The sequence below is a fragment of the Ovis aries genome, chromosome 2, assembly GCF_016772045.2.
Source record: "Ovis aries strain OAR_USU_Benz2616 breed Rambouillet chromosome 2, ARS-UI_Ramb_v3.0, whole genome shotgun sequence".
Classification (NCBI taxonomy): Eukaryota; Metazoa; Chordata; class Mammalia; order Artiodactyla; family Bovidae; genus Ovis; species Ovis aries.
In genome coordinates, this window is record NC_056055.1 from 11,466,769 (window position 1) to 11,481,152 (window position 14,384).

Genomic DNA, 14,384 nt, shown 5'->3' on the forward strand with positions numbered 1-14,384 from the left:
TGAAATTCTGAAGGGGACGCTCGCACAGATATATCTATGTACAGGGTTTACTTGGGTGGCCACTCACCTGGCAGTCTCCTTTTGCAGAAGTTTTGGAGACTGCCTTTTCAGAAAGTAATCTGGAGAAAACTAGGATCCAAATTAGTCCTGAGATTGTTTCGGTTCACTCGTGCCAACCAACAGCCCCATTCTTGCTTTTGCCCGCTGATGAATTATGCTATGTCACCTTTCATACATTTTCCTAAGAGGGCTTAGTGATGACGACCAGGGAGCCAGCAGTGGGTTTCATGGGAAACTCATCAAGGGAGCTGAGGCCTGAGCTCCCTTGCCCGAGCCCTGCTCATAATCAGTCGAGTATCTTGTAAATTGTATTTAACTTGGCTGGTTCTTCATTTCCTTCCTCCAAGATCCCTGCGATCCTTTCCAGCCACAAAGGACTTGAGCCTGTGTTTTCTTGAGTCATAGCACAAGATCATCTGATACGTGAGATGATGAGAAAGTGTAATTCTCATCAGGGAACATTCTTTAGTCACAGGCATGAAACCTCTGAGTCATTTATGACCCCTCCTCTTTCTCTTTTAGCCCACATTTTGCACTTGGGCAGGCCTCTCTGTCATTTCTGTGTTCACTCCCTGAGCAGAGGCCTTTGGACGACTGGCCAAGCCTATTTCTTATTTCCCACAAGAGTGTTCAGGGGTTCCCTCTTCCCTCCAGCCTACTCTGCCGCCCGACATGTTAATAAGGTGCAGTACTGATTTTCTGATTTCCCCTGGTGGTCCCTCCAGAGTTCTCCACTACTACTTTTTAAAAAAAATTACTCTGGGGGGAATTTATGTACATATCTTTTGGCTGCGCTGCGTCTTTGTTGCTGCACACAGCCTTTCTATGGTTGCAGTGAGTAGGGGCTACTCTTTCTTACAGTGCACAGGCTTCTCATTGAGGTGATTTGTCTTGTGGAGTGCCAGCTCAGTAGCTGTGGTGCACAGTTTAGCTGCTCTGCGGTATGGGGGATCTTCCTGCACCAGGCATTGAACCCGAGTCTCCCGCGTTGGCAGGCAGATTCTTAACCACTGGCCGCCAGGGAAGTCCTACCAGTACTTCTTAGTCTGGTGTCCAAGGCCTCAGTTCTGATTGCATCTCCATTCTTCTCCATTTAAACCAATGTGCCCATACTTCTCTGCCTGTGTCCCTTCTTTTCTCTCTTGAATGTCTTTGCTCATATGATTCTGTGCTTACTTTCACCTGGATCACCCTATAATCTTCCTGCAATTTCTGTTTATTACAGTCCCTCCTGTTCTTCAAGATTAAAATCAAATGCCATTTTCTCCTTGACACTTTATAGATTTCCTCAACAGGGCAGGATCTCTCTTCCCTCCCTCTCTTTAGCCATTCTACTGTACTTTCAAGCCACTGGTGCACTTGTCTTTTCTCACTAGATTTCATACCCTTGAGGGATAGCATTTGAAGAGCGAGAACTGTGCCTGGTAAGCAGTAGGTATTTAACCAAACTTTATTGGATTGGGTTGAATGATTACTGGGGAACTAGTAGTACAGTCTGATGAAAAATGAAGCATAGCAGGTGCAACACTACCAAATAAGCCAGAGAAGATTGACATCCAGATATAAGCCTAGTGGGTATGTATATGTATGAATATGCTGTGCATCTGTATGTATACATACATACATACACACTCATTTTGAACCTTCATAATTGTAGTAGGTAGTATTCTCCTAATAATACAGCCTCACAAATTGCTGGTCCCTGGGGTACACCCACCTGCTCTTACTTATTTGTAGAGTATTCTAGTTGTTGCTGTGATAGTATTTAAAGATGTAACTGGAGTCCCAAATAGGGAGATTATCCGGGTGGACTTGATCTTATCATGTGAGCCCTTTAAATCTGTGTCTAGAAGTCAGAGGGAGAAGGCAATGGCACCCCACCCCAGTACTCTTGCCTGGAAAATCCCGTGGATGGAGGAGCCTGGTGGGCTGCAATCCATGGGGTTTCGAAGAGTCAGAAATGACTGAGCGACTTCACTTTCACTTTTCACTTTCATGCATTGGAGAAGGAAATGGCAACCCACTCCAGTGTTCTTGCCTGGAGAATCCCAGGGATGGGCTCGCACAGATTCGGACACGACTGAAATGACTTAGCAGCAGAAGTCAGAGACAGGGGAATTTGGAGGTTCCAAGGGAGAGATGCATTTGATATAATGATTTCTCCTACTGGCTTTGAAGATGGGGAGGACCACATGGCAAGGATGCTGGCAGCCTGTAGGAGCTGAGCAGCCCTTGGCTGACAGCCAGTAATAATATGGGGACCTCAGGCCTACAACTGCAGGGAACTGAATTTAGCCCACAGGTTGCATGAGCTTGGAAGTCGATTCTTCTCCAGAGACTTCAGAGGGAAATGCAGACCTCCTGCCATCCTTATTTCAGCCCTGTAAGACCCTGAGCTGAGAACCCAGTCAGTGTGCCTGAACTTCTGACCCACAAAACTGTGAACTGATAAATGGGTACTACTGCTCAGTCTATGGTAACTTGTTAAGCTGCAAGAGAGGATGAATTCAATAATTTTACTGATTCATCAGGTTTTATTTATCTCTAAATTAGTTTTCTACTTTGGTCTCCTTTGCCATCTTCTGCTTCTCAGGAGTGACTTCCCAGATAGCACTAGTGTTAAAGAACCCATCTGTCGATGCAGGAGACAGGACACGCGGGTTCAATCCCTGGGTCAGGAAAATCCCCTGGAGGAGGGCATGGCAGTCCACTCCTGTATTCTTGCCTGGAGAATCCCACGGACTGAGCAGTCTAGTGGGCTACAGTCCATAGGGTCGCACAGAGTCAGACATCACTGAAGTGACTTAGCATGCATGCATGTACTCCTCAGGGGATTCAAGCAAGGGAACCCTAGAATAGCAGAGAGAAATTTAACACACTAAATAGAATTCACAGTGCCATTATTTGTACCTTTTGGAGAACAGAATTGTTGCTTTCAGAAAATGACCCTGCTGGTGTAAATTCGTGGAAAAAGTCCGTAACCATAGGAAGTCCTCAAGCTGTCACAAAATCTAAGAGTAGGAATGGGGCCTTTTAAATGGATTCTTCAGCACCTGTGATATTTCCATTAGTGAAGAGGTTAAAGATAAGGCCAGGGAAGCCTTGTCACTCCTTCGGAGCCCTATACCTCTTCAGGGAGCCACCCTACAGAGACTGGTTTAAGCCTAATGGATTAACTGGTTAAAGAACGAGTCACTGAGAATCTAGGATATACACATGATTCACTCACTTGGGTTTCTAAAAGAATATTCTACGACTGACTGAGAAGAAAAATGACATGAGATCACGGAAGGGAGGGTTAGCCAGATGGCAGAGCTTTGAAAAATGTAATACCCATTGGCTGGTTGTAAATTTTCTCAGTAAAAAAATTAATGTGGGAAGTCCCTAAAGAAGCATGTGGCTATACCGTGATTGGATTGACTCAAGTTCACAGAGTACAAGTACAATGTAGGAAAAAAGACATAGAACCAGGAGCTGTTCTACCAGCAAGAATCATGCCAGTATTAGCAACTGTAACATTTACAGTTGCTTATGGTGTGCCAGGCACAGTTCTAACCTGTCTGAGCTCAATTATTTCTCATAATAATCTCATAAGGTGGGTACTGTGGCTGTGATTCCCATATTATTGGAGCATCCCTCAGTGGGGAAACTGAGGCCCAGAATGGCTGAATAACTTGCCCAAAGTCACACAGCTGGGAAGTGGTGGTGCCCAGTACAGACTTGGTCAACCTGACTGCAGTACTCAAGCTTTGAAATTCTGTTATATATTTGTGTCTGTTTCTGGGCTTTTTACTTAAAATTTTTAAAAAATTTTATTTATTTTTGACGGCACTGTGTCTTTGCTATGGTACATGGGCTTCTCATTGTGGTGGCTTCTCTTGTCGCAGAGTCTGGGCTCTAGAGCTCAGGCTCAGTAGTTGTGGCCAACAGGCTTAGTTGCCCCAAGGCATGTGGAATCTTCCCAGACCAAGGATCAAACCTGTGACCTCTGCACTGGCAGGCGGATTCCTAACCACTGGACCACCACGGAAGACCCTGGGCTTTCTATTTTGTTCCGATGGATTCTTTCCTGTGCTGATGCTGTACTGTTTTAATATCTAGTCATTCAAGTCACTCCTGATTTTTTCTTTCTTAATTTTTTAATTTAATCAGAGAGCCTCCTCCCGTTTTATAATATGGCTTCTTAAAAATGTGAAGGCCTTTTTCTTCTGAATACCAAAAGTAGCCAAGCAATATGCATCAAGCTTTTCTAGAAAATCTCTTGACAGCACTTTCTGAGGGAATCGTTTGCCTGGCTCTTTAGGAAAAGGTGTCTACTCTGCTTTTGCTGTGCCGGCTCCTCTGGAGAGTCTCCAGTAGAATGACACGGCTCTCAGCCTGGTTGTAGAGATCTGAGCCATGTCAGGCTGTAGATTTCTGCAGTGATGGAAAGGTTTTAAAAATGTGTTGTCCAGCGTGGTTGCCATGCATCACATGTGACTGCTGGGCACTTGAAATGTGCACTTAAAAGAGTGTGACTGAGAAACTGAATTTTTGTTTCAAATTTTTAGAATTGAAGTATAGTTGACTTTCGATGTGGTGCCCATCTGCTGTACAGCAAAGTGACTCGGTTAAGCGCGTAGAGACATTCTTTTTTTGTATTCTCTTCCATTCTGGTTTATCCTGGGATAGTGAATGTAGTTCCCTGTGCTGTACAGTCGGACCTTGTTGTTTGTCCATTCTGAATGTGTGGTTTGCATCTCCCAACCCCAGACTCCCAGTCCATCCTGCTCCCTCCCCTTGGCAGCCACAGGTCTATTCTCCATGTCTCTGAAACTGTTTCTGTTTTGTAGAGGAGTTCATCTGTGCCGTATTTCAGATTCCACATGTAAGGGATATCCGGTGATGTTTGTCTTTCTCTTTCTGACTCACTTCGCTTAGTGTGATCATCTCCAGGTATATCCGTGCTGCTGCACATGGCGTTGTTTCATCCTTTCTATGGCTGAGTAGTGTTCCATTGTATATATGTGCTGCGTCTTTATCTGTTCATCTGTCCATTGACATTTAGGTGGTCTCCATGTTTGGGCTGCTCTGAGCACAGGGGTGCATGTATTTTTTCGAATTATAGTTTTATGTGGGAATATTCCCAGGAGTGGGATTGTTGGACCATGTGGTAATTCTAATTTTAGTTTTCTGGGAAGCCTCCATATCGTTTTCCACAGTGGCTATACCAACTTATAGTATAGAACTATATCAATACCCACCAACAGTATAGAAGGGTGCCTTTTCTCTATACCCTCTCCAACATTTGTTATTTGTGGGCTTTTTTTTTTTCTTTTACAGTATAATATATTGGTATAATTGGTAAATTAGAATTTCCTCTTTATTTTTAAAATAAAATTTATTTATTTATTTTTAAATGAAACAAAGATGAACTTTTTAACGATAAAAGGTACAATTCACAAAGAAGATAGACATCATAAACCGTCAGACCCCTGACAGCAAAGAAACAAAGATACATAAAACAAAAATATCAGAAGAAATATAAGAGAAAACAAAAAATATATACTCATAGTGAGACATATTAACATTGATCTGAGAATATTTTATCAAGTGCAGAAAAAATAAGAATAGGAACATCTTGAATGATGTCATTAATAATTTAAATATAATAGATTTCTATTAATCTTATGTCCTGTGTCTAGTTGTGCTTAGCTGCCCAGCCGTGCCTGGCTCTTTGCTACCCCGTGGACTGTAGCCCGCCAGGCTCCTCTGTCCATGGGGATTCTCCAGGCAAGAATACTGGAGTGCGTTGCCATCCCCTCCTCCAGGGGATCTTCCCAATCTAGGGATCGAACCCAGGTCTCCCGCATTGCAGGCAGATTCTTTACCGTCTGAGCCACCAGAGAAGCCCAAGAATATTGGAGTGGGTAGCCTATCCCTTCTCCAGGGAAACTTCTCACCCCAGAAATCAAACTGGGGTTTAGCAGCTGAGCTACCAGGGAAGCCCCAATCTTATATCCCACAAAATTTTAGATATATTTTGTATCTCATATGCTGTTATTAGATGTCCATAGGACATTTAGACGGCGAAGGCAATGGCACTCTACTCCAGTACTCTTGCCTGGAAAATCCCATGGACGGAGGAGCCTGGTGGGCTGCAGTCCATGTGGCTGCTAGGAGTCAGACATGACTGAGCGACTTCACTTTCACTTTTCACTTTCATGCATTGGAGAAGGAAATGGCAACCCACTGCAGTGTTCTTGCCTGGAGAATCCCAGGGATGGCGGAGCCTGGTGGGCTGCCGTCTCTGGGGTCGCACAGAGTTGGACACGACTGAAGCGACTTAGCAGCAGCAGCAGGACATTTAGAGAAAAATTGGCTATTTGTAGATTTCTTAATAATGGCCATTCTGACTGGTGTGAGGTAGTACCTCATTGTAGAAACTGAATTTCAAATCTAATTTAATTTAAATTAATTTAGATTTAGATAGCCACATGGGGCTAGTGGCTACTGTGTTAGACAGCACAGAATTGATGTTGAAATGGTTAAGTGGCTTGAACTGTTCTCAAATACACCACATTCACTGCCAGGGAATTAAGTCATCTATGTTTTGAGGGTCTCAAGCTCAAGGGCTATTTTTCCTCTTAAGCTTCTCTCCCCTTACCGTAGCAGATATTTGCTTTAGCTGTTTTCAGCTCTTCCAAGGCAGTGCTGGGTTACCTAGGGGGTGGACTAAGCATATGCCTGGGGCATCAGTAAAAGGAGGGTACAGAAAAATGAAATACGGTTGGCCCTCCGTGTCTGTAGGCTCCACGTTCATGGATTCAATGAACTGTGGATTGAAAATATTCAGAAAAAATAATTCCAGAAAGTTCCAAAAAGCAAAAATTGAATATGCTGCACACTGGCAACTGTTTACCTAGCATTTACTTTGTATTTACAGCTATTTACATAGCATTTGTATTGTATTAGGTGTTATACTTAGTCTCTCAGTCGTGTCCAGTTCTTTGTGATTCCATGGACTGTAGCCCACCAAGCTTCTCTGTCCATGAAATTTTCCTGGCAAGAGTAAAGTAAAAAAAAATAATAATAATATATTTTTTAAAAAAGAAATTAAAAAAAAAAAAAGAATACTGGAGTGAGTAGCCATTCCCTTCTTCAGGGGATCTTCCTGACCCAGGGATCAAACCCTGGTCTCCTGCATGGCAGGCAGACTCTTTACGTCTGAGCTACCAAGGAAGCCCATAACCTGGAGATGAATTAAAATGTACAGCAGGTTATAAGCAAGTGCTGTACCATTTTACATAAGGGACTTGAGCATCTAAAGATTTCGGTATCTGAGAGGGGCCCCAGAAGATCCCCCATGGTATTCCAACAATGACAGCTGTTAACAAATCATCTGGAAGTTTTTGGAAATGGATGCACATCCTTAAGCTTATTCCGTGGCTTGTTGGCATTTTTTTAAAAAAAATTCTATGTATGCAGTCAGCCCCCTGAGATCTTAAAGTCTGGTGGCTCCATTGTGCAGATTTTTGTTCTTCCAAAGAGGAATTTGAACCACCACAGCCCGAGGCCCCAGCATCGTTAGCCTGTGCAGGAAAGATCTGGTCTGAGCCCCCTGACTTTGGGGAGAGAATATGGAATCACTCTGCTGCAGATAAAGCTGGATTCAGATCTGCACTGGGAGAGCATGGTGCTGTGGTCAAGCAAAGACCCCAGGGTCAGGCAGCTTGGGTTTGAATCCTGGCTCTATCATTTAGTAGCTGGGTGACCTTGGGGGAGTTTCTTAACCATTCCATGTCTAGGTTCTTCTTCTATAAAATGGGAATAATAATAGTGCCCAGTGTAATAATACTTGGTGCTATTGTTATGGTACCCAGTGGGTGGTTAGGAGAGGTTTTTCAATCAGTGTCTGGCACATAATAAGTGGTAAGTAAGTGCTTGCAAATTAAAATGAGGCCTTTAGTTTGGAACATGATCCTCTGATTTAGTCATTTGGCCCAAATGTGTGACTCAAATGTGGGTGTTTTCCCGTTAACAACCAGGGATCTCCCTGGAGTTGGCATGCGAGGCACCCTCAAATAGAACATATGAATGCCTTTCAAAGAATTTTTACAGGAATTTTCTTATTTTATCCTCATGGTAACCTGCTGAACAGAGCAGGGAGGTAGCACCCTTATTGATGTGTGGGAAAAGTGACAGATGACTCTACTCAACAGAGACAATTTGTTTGCTGTATTTGACTACCAAGCTAAACTACCATATTTGGAGCAAAACTCCAAATGATGTCAGAATGACATCCCCCTCAAGGGAAAGGAAATCTGCCCATAAAAGCTGATCAAGTGTAATTGACTTGAAGGAGGATAGGCACACGAAGAAGTATGCGTTTGTGTGCCCCCAAAAGATCAGCTTTTATCCCTTGAAGTTACATTCAAGTTAGAACGTGGCCTAGTATTTATGCTCCCTTTTCAAAAGTGCCGTGGGACAGTGTTTCCCTGATGCCCTGTTCTCAGGGCCAGCTCAAGGGGCCAGAGGTGCTCTGGGCCTTCTGGGGATGGTTTATTAAACAGGGTCAAGCTCTGGCCAATGTGGAGTGAGCGCAGGTGGGCTGCAGCTCCTGGGAGCGCCGTGATTCCAGACACTGTGGGCTCAGGGTGCGGTTTTCGTCTCACAGGTTCATCGCTCACACTCTCGCTGCCTCAGGTGCTGGGCGTTGGGCTGGGCTCCGTGGCCGTCGTGATTGTCCTCGCATCCCTCTCCTTCTCAGCAGTGTGGTATGTGAGACCGTCATTTTTGAGAAATGAGCGGAATGGAGGGAGGAGGGGGTTGGAACCGTGAGGAACAGCTGGGATCGAGGAGGGTCAAAGGGGGTGTGGGGGGAAGTTGTCCTGCGCTCCACAGATACTCAGCAGGTGAAAGGCATGGGTGACTCTGCACCTTGGATAGGGGCAGGGGAGGATGGGGAATGCCCTCCAGTCCCAGGAAAAGAGCAAGGTCAGTGATGGCTCCTTGGCCACCCACACACGTGGCACGTCTCCCGGGCTGCTTCCTGTGCACATGGGGATCGCCATGGGAAAATCAGCGTGTGTCAGTGAACTCTCTTTTCCTCCTCTGTGTCTAGATCGCCGGTGGGCACTGTGTGAAGGGGACGCTCTGCCGCTGGAGCAGATGGCGTGACAGCTTCTCAGAGGTCTGCGCAGAGGCCCCATGTGGACGTGGACCTGCAGTCCCATTCCTAGATTCAAGACGGTCACTATCTCTTTGGCATCCCTCCAAGGAGGACACTCGGGAATTGCTGCTGTCTTCCTTGTATCTCTGAACCTGAGAACCTTGATATACTGTGTGATATTGACCCCAGGCTGCAGGTCACGTGGGCTGGGCCTGTGTTCTCCTCCAAGTGATACCTGAGAGTCTCTGCCTCTTCCTTCAGAGCATCTCTGTTATGAATTCAGAATCTGTTCTTTTACAATAAGTAATGACATACACAGGCTTCCCTTATAGCTCAATTGGTAAAGAATCTGCCTGCAGTGCAGGAGACCCAAGTTTGATTCCTAGGTTGGGAAGATCCCCTGGAGAAGGAAATGGCAACCTACTCCAGTATTCTTGCCTGGAGAATCCCATGGTCAGAGAAGCCTGGCAGGCTACAGTCCATGGGGTTGCAACTTAGCGACTATATCACCACCAGTGAGATGCATTGAGATGTGGGCTAGAGTTTGACTGTAGGAGGGACGTCAGTGCAAAGGCTAGAGATCATGACTGAGGCAAACGTGTCAGACACTTTAAAAGCACCCCTTTTCCTGCAGTTAGTGACCCACTAACTAGAAAGCATGCTAGCCTGGGACCTCCCTGGTGGTCCAGTGGTTAAGACGCCATGCCTCCACTGCAAGGGGCACGGGTTCATTCCTGGTGGGGGAACTAGGATGTTGTGTGGTGTGCCCAAAATGAATAAATAAAGTGTTTTAAAATACTGAAAAAAGGGAAGAAAGAAAAAGAAAGTATACTATCCTGGCCACTCCGGTAAGTTCCTTGCAGTATCTGGTAGGCAGCCATTACTTTGATACAGTTCCCTTTGTCTTATATGTATTCAAAAGCCATGAGTCTTCTTCCAGTAAAAAAATATTCTGTTAACTTAGCTCTCATCCGCATGAACGTTTATAGCAGCCTTGATTAAATTTTTATCACTGCTTCCTAAAAATGTGCTTTAGATTGAGGGTTCGTGTGATAACAATAGGTCTCAATAGTATGAAGCCCGTGGCCAGAGCCTCTGTGTTTACAGGAGAGGGGAACAATGTGGTTGACATGATCCTGCGTTTCATCCACAATGTCAGTGACTACGAGTGTCACTAACCATGACACATTAGGTGTTAAGCAATCTTGGGCCCGTTGTCAATATGCTGAATTGATGGATAGAGTGGATTCGATTTGACTTTTGAAGCTCGAATCAGTGTTCCTGAACTTTCCTCCCTAAACTACAGGGTAACTCCAAGGCTCAGCAAGTCAGGAAGGGAGAAGGACAGAGCCTTGTGGCTTCTCTAAGGGACAGCGGTGTCCTCTTCCACCTTCTCCTTTTCTCTCCAGGCCTGGAGAATAGAGAACTTGGGAAGAAGGTGGGGGGCTTATTGCCCAACTCGAGGTGCAACATAGATGAATGTGGTCCTAGAATTGGGCAGCACTGGGGTCCTAAAGAAAAGGGACAGCCTTTCTAATGTGGTGGGCTGGCACATGCTTCACTGGCTCCCTGGGCATCAGTGAGGGGCACATCTGAGCAGCCTGGGCTTGTGCACTGATGAGGAGACACGGGCAGAAATAGAACAGGTGAAAGCTCTCTATGAAGCTGCTCCCAGCCCAAGGCATATCTTCCCAATTGCGAAGAATCAGAGAGAGTGAAGTGGTACCGAGATGCTTGGGTTTTCAAGGTCAGCTGTTGACCATGCCCCTGACCAGTACCGGACAGTATTAGGAATAGTTGTCCTTTGTCCTGAGGTACCAGCTCAGACTGCAACTTAGGATCAACATGAGAACCATGCCTGCCCTCATCTCAGGTGAACTGTAGAGTACACCTCTCAACAGACTAATACAAACAGCTTCCTACTTTTAATTTTTATGTGCAGCGATTCACATTTAGACTGTTTTCACAGCTCTTGGGTGAATTTCGGGAATCATTACAAATTCTTGCAGTTAGTATTGAGTAAGGTCTCTGATGAGTAAGGCTTTCCCTCCAAAGCCCCCTCTGTTCAAAGAATCTGAGCCTCCTCCCCTCATTATTATCTATTGCCAGTTCTGTGAATACCGTATGTTTCTGTAGTTCCCCCTAATTTCCAGTTCTCAAATTAACTGCCAAAGAAGCTACAGTTGTCCATATGTCGTTGAAAGGAAGAAATCCCATTTGCTTGGTGTCAAAAGTGTCTGCCTAGAACAACTAACGAAATACGAAGTAAAATGTACTTTTGGGTACGTGCAGAAACGTAAAAGCAGTTCATGAAAGGGTGCTGAAATAGCAAAAACTTTGCTGCTTCTTCTGAATGTTCCAGATTATAACACAGAACTGCTTGGTGTTAATACTTAACAGAAGCAGGTGCTGAACATTTGCAAAAAAGATGCACCATTTTCCTGCAGTTCTTTCCTGACCATTTTCTCATACACATGAAGGCAGCTTTAAGTTCTCTGAATTTACCTGGTTAGCTTTACCACAGCACCATCCTTTTTTTCCCCAAGCGGATTCCTGGCTAAGGCAGGAGAGCATCACAGGAGACCAAGGGTGAGTCTTCCTGTAAGCATTCAGCATCCTTCTGTCGAAAGAGTTGAGGGCCACTAAATAAAGCTTGGTCCTCAAGTAGAGATGGAGAAAGGCTCTTTTCTTAATTCACAGTCTTGGTGACAGTGTATAGAGGTGAGTGCTAAGATTTAGTCTTGAGTGCCCTAATAAATTAAAAATAAAAATTGGAGGGTTACCCAGATATTGGACAGTTTGTTTCCTGGCTGACTTTTTGTTTTTGTTTTTGGTGCCCATAGTTTTTATTTATCTCCACCATAGTTTTTGTTTATACATGTTCTTTCATTCCATCCTCACAGCAGTTTTCTGTGATGGGAAGCTTGGGGGTTATCATTTCCCCATTTCAAAATGGAGAGATGGGTTTTTACAGATCCGTAACTTCAGTTGTGGGCCAAATATTCTGGCAGGAAGTCCAGTTCTCATTTGGGATTTGAAGGACCATTTGATTCTTGGGAGAGTCAGGTTTTTATATTTCCAAACCATGTATATATATATATAATAATATATATACTGTTATTGCCTTTAGTATTGTAGCACCTGTGCCTTTTTATACTTATTTTTTCACTGTAGATACCTTCCCTCACCACTTCTAGATGGAGCCATAAAAAAACAAAATAGATGGAGGTTAATTAAGGGAAATAGGTAATTGTCCACCCATAACTCCAGGCCTATAATTGCATCTGGGCCCTTTAAGATGAAAACCAGAGCAGAACTGATTATCTTTGACATTCCACAGTAGCTTGGAAAAAAGTTAATGTTTAAATTGATTTTAAAGGAAGTGAAAATAGAATTATCAAGGCTCCCTTCATATTGCTAACTGATATTTTGATTTCCTAAACCCTTAATTTTTCCATTTGATTCACCAAAGAGAAAGCCAGTAGTAGTAGAAGTCAATCAAATGGTATTTTTAAGGACTGTTTGCCTCCTACAGCCTTTGCTGGTTAAACTCAAGTGCTCAGTTTTGGAGAGGAAAGAGGGTGTGCCTTTTTGCGTGTCTGTGGGCAAGTGATTCAGTGAGGCAAATCAGTTTTAAGAAAAGTGCATGCCCATTGTCTCAGAGAGAATGAATGAGTCATTTTGGTGATATATGTGTATGTGTGTGGATATAGTTATGTTTCCATATCCATACTTTGTGGGCACAATTAAGGGTTACCAAAACGGCGTCAAGGAAGGCATATGGTTTCTAACATGCTTCTTTTCCATCAACATATCCTGGCCACATTTTTTTCATGTCAATAGTAACAGCATTTAAAGTTGGCACCATAATTTATTTAACCAATACTCTGTTGTGTGTTGCGCATTTAGAGTGTTTTCAGATGTTTACTATCGTTATATGCCTCTATATAGTTGTATACGATTATCATTCAGGCTAAATTCCTAGACGTGAAGTTGTCAGAATGAAAACTGTATGCATTTTAGATTTACTACGTGTTATCAGAGAAATCTCAAAGAAAGTTTATGCCAGTTTATGCTCTCACAGGCGGGAAGCCTCAACACAAGCGGCATCATTGATATCCTTAATCTTGATTAATCTAGTAGGTGGAAAATGACCGTCCAATGCTTTGTTCGCATTTCTCGTTTTGCATGTTGACGGTCCTTTGTAATTCTGTTGGGGTGCCTTTTTTTTCCTCAGTAGTTGGCTTGAATCTTATATTGACTTGAAAAAGCTCTATATTATGGCAACTTCACTCTTAACTGTCGCCTATGTTGTAAACACATTTTCTACTTTATCATTTCCCTTTTGACCTTGTTTTGTGTCATACATTGCCACACAAAAACTTTAAATCTGTGTAGTCAAGGGTATCAGTCTTTTTTCTTATGTATTTTGCCCTGGAACCATGCTTAGAAGGACCTTCCAATCTCAAGATAACAACTGTAATTCAGCAGTTTAAAAAAAATTTAAGTCTTTAAATGTTCTGAAATTTATTTTAGTATAAGGAGTGAGGTTGGGAGGGGTCTTTTTTTATTTTTATTGTTGCTAAATGGTTTAGCCACTTGTTCTACGCATATGGCTTGACTGCTGTTTTTTTTTTTTTTCCTGGCGATTTGACTCATATACTGAATCAAATACTAGAGTCTATTTCCGAACTTTCTCTTTTGTTGTACTAATTTATCTCTATGCGGATACCACCTGCTTTGAGTTTAAAATAGGTTTTTGTTTTTTTAATATCAAGTAAAAATGAGTTACCACCCTTTTTCTGTTAATTCTCAAAGTATCCTCAGGTTTTATTATATATTTATTCATGTATACATATTTATTATATGTAAACTAAAGAATTATTTGGTTCAATTCCTCCCCCCGAGATCTTCATATTTTTCTTGGGAATGTATTAAATAAAGAGTACTTCTATCCCAGAACATGATACGTGTCTCCATTTAGCGTTTGTGCGTGTTCCTGTCTAGCATATTCTAATTTTTGACTTGGGCTTCCTGGGTGGTTCACTGGTAAAGAGTCCATCTGCCAATGCAGGAGACACGGGCTCGATTCCTGGGTCTAGAGGATCTGTTGGAGAAGGAAATGGCAACCCACTCACATTCTGCCTGGGAAATCCCATGGACAGGGGAACCT

The 14,384-nt window shown here is 43.4% G+C and overlaps 1 protein-coding gene across 7 annotated transcripts in view; it reads left to right on the forward strand.

Moving 5' to 3' along the window:
- SUSD1 (sushi domain containing 1) overlaps nt 1–14,173 on the forward strand; it is a 135,445-nt gene extending 121,272 nt beyond the window's left edge. For 6 of the 7 annotated variants that reach the window (XM_012113334.5, XM_060408913.1, XM_042242889.2 and 3 more), the window contains 2 exons: nt 8,717–8,816; nt 9,164–14,173. In XM_012113334.5, coding sequence (XP_011968724.3) covers nt 8,717–8,816; nt 9,164 — 101 coding nt within the window. In that variant the 3' untranslated portion in view covers nt 9,165–14,173. Of the gene's footprint in view, nt 1–8,716; nt 8,817–9,163 lie in introns of those variants that run through there. The other variant, XR_009599115.1, reaches the window with a different exon arrangement.
- The last annotated feature ends 211 nt before the right edge of the window (nt 14,174–14,384 follow it).